Source organism: Alexandromys fortis, unplaced genomic scaffold (genome assembly GCF_014885135.2).
Source record: "Alexandromys fortis isolate MF-2015 unplaced genomic scaffold, M_Fortis_MF-2015_v1.1 scaffold_7, whole genome shotgun sequence".
Classification (NCBI taxonomy): domain Eukaryota; kingdom Metazoa; phylum Chordata; class Mammalia; order Rodentia; family Cricetidae; genus Alexandromys; species Alexandromys fortis.
Window position 1 is genome coordinate 17,987,162 of NW_026067920.1, and position 8,731 is coordinate 17,995,892.

Sequence of the window (8,731 nt, forward strand, 5' to 3'; positions counted from 1 at the left end):
GAAGAAAGAGAGAGAGGGAGAGAGAGGGGGAGAGAGAGAGAGAGAGAGAGAGAGAGAGAGAGAGGAGGAAAGGGGAGAAGTGGGGAGAGGCAGAAGCTGCTTCTTCCAGAGGGAGATGAAAAAAGGAAGAGACTCAGGCTGCAAGGAAAGAAGATCTGCCTGCCTTAGCAGACAGGGAAGGAGTGGGCATAGCTTGTTTCTTAAAGGGACAGAACAGATCATTACAGGGGATCCCTGGAAGCTTGTAGGCTAGCCTGCCCTGTGCAATGTCTCAGTCAACAAGAGGGAAACCCTGTCTCAAACAAGGGCCAATACCCAAGGTTATTCTTCGACCTCCATATGTGCACTGCCGCATGCACATACACACATTGTACACAATACATAACACACACATAACATAAAATAAAAAATATGATGATAACACACTACTATGAAAAATTAAAAGGAAACTCAAAGGCAATTTTAATGGAGCTTAAGAGAAAGAAACAACAGTGTATCCAAGCTGGAGTTCTAGTCAGTTTTGGGGAGGAGGGGGATGGAGAGGTGCCAAGAGAGAAAGTTCAGTGCAGAGGGCAAAAAAAGCAAGCATGCTCTGAAATGCAATGGAAGTCCATTAGTGCTTGATATCTGGGGAGGGTACTGAAGGGGAGGAAGAGTGTGGGATATGGGTGAGGGTAACTTTCAGAGAGAGAGAGAACAAGAATACTTGGAGAGTAAGGGCAAGCATGTTTGGAGTTTGGGTTGTTTGTTTGAGGAAGGGAGCTAGAAGAAAAAGGTTCATTTCTGAGGGAGTGGGCAAATTTAACTGTGAAGGGTTATAAACAACTACACAGAAGATGGGGATTTGATGCATTTAAGTGCTCATTAAGGGCATACTTAGTTCTCCCATCTTTTTACTTTGTTGTTGTTGTTGTTGTTATAATTATAGTATGCGTATGTATGTGCAGAGTTTGTGGAGCTGGAGTTGCAGGTGGCAATAGTTCCACAGGCAGCAGGAAGAGAAAGAGCCTTTATTCCTGGGTTGGGCTTCTGAAACCTCAAAGCCCACCCCTAGTGACACACTTCCTCCAACAGGTTCATATTTACTCCAACAAATAGTTCCAGCCCCTAAGCATTCAAATCTATGAGCCTGTGGGGATAATTCCTATTCAAACCACTACATTCCACACTTTGACCCACATAGGCTTGTAGATAAAAACTCATCCAGTCTAACATTGAAAGCCCCCATAGTTTGTAACAGTTTCAATGTTGTTGAAAAGTTTAGAGCTCACAGTCTCTTCTGTGACTCAAGGCAATCGCTTAACTATAATCCCCTGTCAAATCAAAATGAAAAACAGATCACATACTTCTAACATACAATGGCACAGGGCATACATTACCATGACAAACATGAGAAAAGGGAGCATAGTGAGGAAATACTGGACCAAAGCAAGTCCAAAATCAGCTGGGCAAGCTCCAGATTCTGCATCTCGGTGTTTGATGTCAGGGCTCTCTTCAGGTCTCCAATTCCTTTCATCATTATTGGCTGCCATACACTTCCCTCTCTTGGGCTGATTCCTTACCCATGTTAGCAGGTCCTTGGCAGGTATCCTATGACTCTGCCATCTCCAGCATCTTGGGTTCTCAAACGATATCCAGGCTTCAGCGTCATAGCTTCATGCAATGGCCTCCCTGAGCCTTCATGCAGGAACACCCCTGGCGCACATCTGGCCTCAGCAGCTCTGCTTAGTTGTGTAGGGATATTTGATAGCTGCTTTCGTGTATCCTTAACAGTAAAGTAAGAACCACGTGACTGAAGCTGCCAAGTTCTTTTGCTTACTGGAGCTGGAACTTGGTCCCTGATTCAAATATATTTGCACCAGATGTTGGTTTCCTTCACTGCTTAAGTTTTTATTTAATTCTTTTTAACAAGTGAAAGCTTAGCTGGGTGGGGTTTTGCCCTGAAGTCACCTCCCTTTATTCCATTTAGCATCAGGCTTTCCTTTAAATTTTTATCTCTTTGAGCACTGCACTTAGCTCCATTACACTTCTGGTGCCCCCATTAACCTCAAACTATATATTTTGTAATTTTCCTTGCTCAACTTACTCCTTTTCATTAGAGATTTGCATAAGCTTGGCCACTAATAGCTACGTGACAGAGTCAATACTAGGTTGTCTTGAAATCTCCTCCGCAAGTGTCATTAATCCAAAACACTTCAATTTAGTCTCAGGTAGATTTTTTTTTGGGGGGGGGGCGGGGAACAAGGGCATGAAGCAGTCACGTTTTTTATTTCACCAAAACATCAGAAGAATGATCTCTAGGCTACTTAGTAATATTTTTCTCCTCCAAACCCTCTTGAGCCAGTCCGTCATAATTTACACTGCCCACAGTACCACTATCTCCCACACTCCTACTGGAATGACCCAGTCAGCTTTGCTTAAAACATTCAACTGCTTTTTTTTGTTCAAAGTCCTAAAGTTCATATTTTGCCAGCAAGCAGCATGGTCAGGCCTACCACAGCAATATCCCGCTCCTAGTATTAACTTCTGTCTTGGTCAGTGCTCTATTGCTGTGAAGAGACACCATGACCACAGCAGCTCTTGAAAAAGAAGGCATTTAACTAGCTTTAGAAGTTCAGTCCATTATCATCAGGTACCAAGCATAGCACACAGGCAGACAGTGATGCAGAGGAAGCTGAGAGTTCTACATCTGGATCACACGCAGCAGGAAGTGAGAGAGTGGGATTGGTTTTGGCTTTTTTTTTTTTAATTCTTCTCTCATACATTACATCTTGACATCAGTTTACCTCCCCTCCATTCCTCCATGCCCCTCCCCTCCTCTCTCCTCCAGGTCCACTCCTCCTCCGTTTCCTCTCAGAAAAAGAGCAGGTTTCCTGGAGATACAAATCAAGTTACAATAAGACAAGGCACAAACCCTTATATAAAGACTGGACAAGGCAACCCAGTAAGAGGAAAAGGGTCCCAAGAGCGGGCAAAAATGTCAGAGATGCCCCTCCCTCTCACTGTTACATGTCCTATAAGAACACCAAACTAAATATCAGAATGTACATACAGAGGACCTAGCTCAGAACCATTCAGGTTCTGTGATTGCCCCTTCAATCTCAGTGAGCCCCTATACCCTATGTAGCTTGGGCTTTTGAAATCTCAAAGCCCACTCCCAGTGGCAAACTTCCAATGAGGTCTCACATTAACAAATAGTGCTGCTCCCTAAGCATTCAAATATATGAACCTATGAGGGGCATCCTCATCCAAGCCACCACAGAGAGGGGAGCTAGAGAGAAGAAAGACAGTCTGGCCTTTTGAGTTAGGTCAGCAAGCAGCCACATGGCAAAAGGAGGGTACCTTCTTAGAAAGAAATCCCCATGTGCAAGAGAAATTGTGAATAGGCTTTGGCCAGTGTCTGAAGGAGATAGAAAAGAAGAAACAGGAAAAGATATGCTGCTGTGGGAACTCCTTCAGCCAATAGCCTTTAGGATACCGGCCCACTTTGGGCACGGTCTCATGTACTATTAAGGCAGAGAAAAAGTGTGCACAGCTCTCTTTGCTGCTGGGTTGGGTTCCAGTTCCCTGAGCATGCAGAAGACTGCGGATCACTACTCTTACTATGAGTTTATCCCCAAATACAGAAACCTTTGTTATACCCAAGTCAGGGCTATTGCGGATGACTACATTATGCTTTTCAGAGCTGCAAGGTGGCAGCCCCATAAGGGACTCCTTGAAGTAGGGGTTCTGGGAAGAAAAAGTGCATTATTTCATTTAGGGAGTAATTACTCTTTCTGTCTGGTTAGCATGGCTTTAAGTGAACCACCTTTCTTGAGGGATGGTTTCTTGGCCAAGTTTGGCAGGCCCAAATTGATTCACTAAGTAAAGAGATAACAGTATGAAATGCTCTAATCTTCAGAGCAGATCAGAATGTCAAGTCTCCACTCAAGGCTCAAGACATTCTGTTCTTTTGGTCTGGCCTCAAGGAGTGACAAATCCGATGTTTATCTTTCTTGTGTTACCAGAGAAATAGCAGAGGGATCCAAAGATTCAAATACCTCCATGGCTACTGTAGCCACCCCCATACTAGGGGCAACCCTAATATTATTTAAGGACTAGACTGGGGATTTGGAGCCCAGAAGTACTTCTGGTATATCTGACCTCCAGCTAGGACCGGGCCAAGGATATTCTGAAATTTAACGTAGGGAAAAAATTGTTTGGGGTCCTCTTACCCTAAACTACATTTCCTATTTCTACCTCCTGTTCTTGTGACTAACACATTTTCAGGTGAATCATGTTCTTTAAAGTTGCTGAAGCAGGCAGCTTCCCAAGGGGCTTATTTTGTGCCCAAGTAGCTCACTAACTATCTGATTAACTCTTACAGAAGGGAACAATAGCATGTCTTTGTTCAATATAAGCAAACGTTTGTTCATTATAAGGTAGATAGTAATCCCATGGCTGTTCGGACTCTCATGCCTCCACCCAGGGCCAGAGGTCAACTCAGGTCCCATTCTTTTTACATCACAGTAATAATAAATGCATTTAAAAATCACGTAACAGAGTAGATTAAAATAACTAAAAAAAACCCCATAAATCTATAAAATACCCATACTATAACAGGAAGAAATAACCTTCCAGTAAGGAATCTCAGGAAAACCCTACCTCCATTATCTCTCCCTTTCAGATAGTATTTGAATATTGAGGAAGGGCAATTGTGATACTTTTTCTCCTTGAAGTTAGTGTCACCGGAGCCACAGATGAGGTCCAAGCTGATGATGACAGAGAGGTACTTCCTCAAGTGCTGCCAGACCTGCTACTGTCTGAATGCTAAGTGTCCAAGTGTCCTATGCCAGAAACATAGACAAAAACATTTGTCTTTCCACAAGATCTTCATTTAATGAATAGCAAAAATTGAGAGTTTTGTAGTTTCAATGACAGCTATTTGCCAAATGTTCATGTTTTCCCTGGTAATCCTGACTGAGGCTTATCTTCTAATCTAATCTGCTCTCAGATCATACAATAAATATATCTATCTATCTATCTATCTATCTATCTATCTATCTATCTATCTATCTTGATTACAGTATGTCTGCAAAGAGAAGTGGGCAACAACAGAGTTCAGAAGGTTTTATTGGTATGATAGAAATGTAGTTTGTTTTGATGCTAAAATAAACGCCTGAGCTTTAGGAAAGATGTTGGAGCCAGCTGTTGGGAGTGCCATGGTTTACATAGGAAGCTAAAGGAGTGAGTTCAGATGCAGAGGACATAGAGTGGGATCTTGGCCCAGATGAAGGAATGGATGGATGGTCCAGATGGGAGACTAGAAGGTGGGCAGCTGGGGTTGAGTAAACCGGATCAACAGTGGTGCCTCAGCTGAGTGGAAACCTCAGGGACAGTCAGAGTTTTTGCCTGTCAGTTCCAGCCCCCAGGATGATCAGATGACAGATTCGTAAGGTATCTGTCTCTTTGGAGTCCAGGTGAGGAAGTTACACTCTTTTCTTGGTTTGATATGTCCAATAAGTTCTTCTACCTGGTTTCCTGATATGATTGTAACAATCCCATGTGCTGTTACAGTTTCAATTTGCCCTTATAAATTCATAAGATGGCAATCTTTCTACTCCATGCTGTGTTCATGTGTCCACCCTGGTGCAGGCATTTCCCATCCTCAAAATGGAGTTGAAAGCTGCTCGTACCATGTAGAGCAAAGTTTAAAAAGCAAAACAAAACTAACCAACTACTTTTACAGAAGATGAAGGAGTTAAGAGTACAACCACTGGGATTAAAGGTGTGCGTCACCACTGCCTGGCTCTTACCTTAGGTTCTTGTTTTCTTTTTTCTGTCACCCCCACCCCCACCCCGCTCGCCCCGCCACTCACTCTGTAGACCAGGCTGGCCTCGAACCCACAGAGAGCCGCCTGTGTCTGCCTCTGGAGTGCTGGGATTAAAGGCGTGCGCCACTGCAGCGCGGCTGACCTTAGGTTTCTAACCATCCAAAAAGTGGCTATCACAAATAATTGCAACATAAACATGCTAGTTATCCTTATCACACCTCTCCTACCAACTTTTTGTTTTTAAACTTCTATCTGTGCATTTTTATTACCTTCTGTGGTCTTTTTGCTTTGTTTCCTGAGACAGGGTTTCTCTGTGTAACCTTGGCTGTCCCGAACTCTCTTTGTAGACCAGGATGTCCTCGAACTCACCAAGAGCCTCCTACCTCTCTGCCTCCCAAGTGCTGAGGTTAAAGGCGTGTGCCACCACCACCCGGCACCTACTGCAGTCTTACTTCTTACAGTAAAGTAACTGCTACCATTACGGAGATACCCTTACTACTACATGGATTTAAGTGGGCAATCTAGTAAAGGCTTCTGCACCAGCTGAAGGGTCGCCTGCGGGTGGAGTGGGAAGCAACCCCTCTACTCGTCCGCAGCTCCCCAAAGCTCAAGCTGCAGCTAGCTTTGCTTATCCTACTTTCCACTCGGCGCGCTTGACCCTACAGTGCGGTCTTGCCCGTGCCTCGCAATAGTGCCACAGTAGCCAAAAGAGAGGAGCAATTCCGTGCCAAGTCCAGCTAATCGCTCCCTTTCCTCCTCCCAGGAGCCTTCCTACCGCCCGCCCTCCTCCAGTCGCATCACAGGAAGCGCGCCTCTGCCGACGTCAAGACGTCTGCCTCCGCCCCGGCGCACCGTACGCAGCAGGCGCTGTGGTGGGGTGGGGTAGCGCGCCGCTCTGGGCGCACTCCGGTTGGAGAGCGTGGGCACGGCCGGGAGCGGGTTCCCGGATGTCGGCCTCCCGCAAGCTCCGCCCCGCCCCGCCCCGCATTCGCTCCGCCCTCTGCGCGCCCTGTTCCGTGCCTTGAGGTTGCGGTCAGCAGCGAGCCGCTGCAGCGAGTCGGGGCCGTCCGTGTGCGAGCGTGAGGCTGCAACCCTCTCCACCCTCCGACGCCTCTCCAGCCCGGACTCCGCCCGCCTCGCTCCGGGTCCAGGCCCCGTTGCACCCCAGCCGGCGCCGGACAGCCAGCCGCCGTCGCCGCATCCCGCGAAACCCACAGCCGCCGCCCGCCGCCAGCGCCGCCCGCCGAGCAAGATGGTGAGACCTGGGCTCCCGGGTCGGGCGAGGGAGGGCCCGGCGCGTTCTTCTCGGGAGAAAAGAACTGCGGATGCCGGACTCGAGGTCCACGGCCGCCTGTGTGCCCCCGGGCCCTGCGCGCTCCCGGGCCTCTGCAAACTGCAAGGCCTTTGCAAGCCCCCCAGCTCCGGCTCGTCTCCGGGCCTCCGCACGCCCCCCCCCCGCCCCCTGCAAGCGCTGGACGTCTCCGCGCCCCGAGCCTTGCCACCCCCACCCTCCGGCGACTCGGACGGAGGCCTCCGAGCGCCCCGATCCTCGCCGCCCCCGGGCCTCCGATCGCCAACAGAGCCTCCGCCCCCGGGCTCTTAAGCCTGTGGGCCTCCGCGCAACCCCGACCCACCGTCTCGCTCGGCCTTTGCTGAACCCCTGCGCCGTGGGTCTGCCCCCTCCTTCTCCTCCTTGACGTGGAACCCACTTTCCACCCCCAGATTTCGGTTTCCAGGTTGGGGGTTCTGAAATCCTGTGCAAATGATAGTGTGCGGCAAATGGCGCTTTATGTAAGACCCACTTCTCCAGAGTTGTGCTTCCTCCCACTCACTCTGCATTTTCCAGCAATGAGCCTTGGCAGGAATCCTTCCACTTTCTTGCCTTCGTTCGTTTTCGTATTTATCTCGCTGCTCTATGCCACTTAGGGGGCTTTCTTTCGCGGCTGCTTTTCTCTGCGTTGGTGGACCTGAAAGGGCCAGCGTGTATATTCGTTGAGACACGGAGCATCTCGGCCCTAGAGAAATACTTATACTGTTAATGCCTTCCTTCTTAGTGTCTTTTTTTTTTTTTTTTTAATTTTTGTTACCTTTGTTCGTCCGGTGCTTGGGGCAGTCGTTTTCGAACCACGGCGATTTCAGTTTTCCTTTGCTTACTTTCACATTAATCCCTAGGTGGAATTCACCATGTAGTGTTTCTGGCTGACGCTAGGGGTGTGCCTCCTGCCTGTCACCCACAGACAAGAAATCTATGACGCCTTTAGCTTGTTACCTTACTGGTTCTGTAGCTCCGCTTGGCCCTTGTTTCCTCTTTACAATCAAGAATTGTGTTCGCAGAAGAACGTAGCCGCACTGCACGAATGTGTCAGTTATCCAAACACGGCATTGGATTGTAACACTTTGTGTAAAAGTCTTTGAATACTTAAAAGCATTTCAGACTGACTTGGGAGCTCTTGCCCCTTTTAATTGTGCAATATGGTCCCTTTTATGTAAGATTTAAATGATTCAAATGCGGGTCAGAGAAGAGATTGTTTATTGCCATTGAAAATCAGTTAGGGGGTCAAGATGAGAGAAACTGAAGTTAAAATAGTCAAGTAAGGGCCAGCTTTTATTTAACGTGTAGGGCTTATTGGCATCGTTAAGACCCATGTTAAGAGCAGCTTCAATGACTGGTATTTGGGTATGTAGAATAATTTTTTTTTTTTTTAATTTGGGAAGCTGTTTAGATGACTTGGGTCTTTGAAGGTTACAAAACTTAGGCTTTTCCGGACTCTTATAGGACACTTAGAAAGATCATATCTGTTCATAATACAGTTGTCGTAGTTTGAAGTTAGGAATTTCTCTCTCTCTTTCTCTCTCTCTCTCTCTCTCTCTCTCTCTCTCTCTCTCTCTCTCTCTCTCTCGTGTGTGTGCGTGTGTGT

General features: G+C 47.2%; 1 protein-coding gene across 1 annotated transcript in view; it reads left to right on the forward strand.

Annotated features, from left to right (window-relative positions):
* Positions 1–6,702: 6,702 nt before the first annotated feature.
* Positions 6,703–8,731, forward strand: part of Ppp3r1 (protein phosphatase 3 regulatory subunit B, alpha) — a 47,415-nt gene continuing 45,386 nt past the window's right edge. Inside the window, exon 1 of the mRNA XM_050141037.1 lies at positions 6,703–7,068. Coding sequence (XP_049996994.1) covers positions 7,066–7,068 — 3 coding nt within the window. The 5' untranslated portion in view covers positions 6,703–7,065. The remainder of the gene's footprint in view (positions 7,069–8,731) is intronic.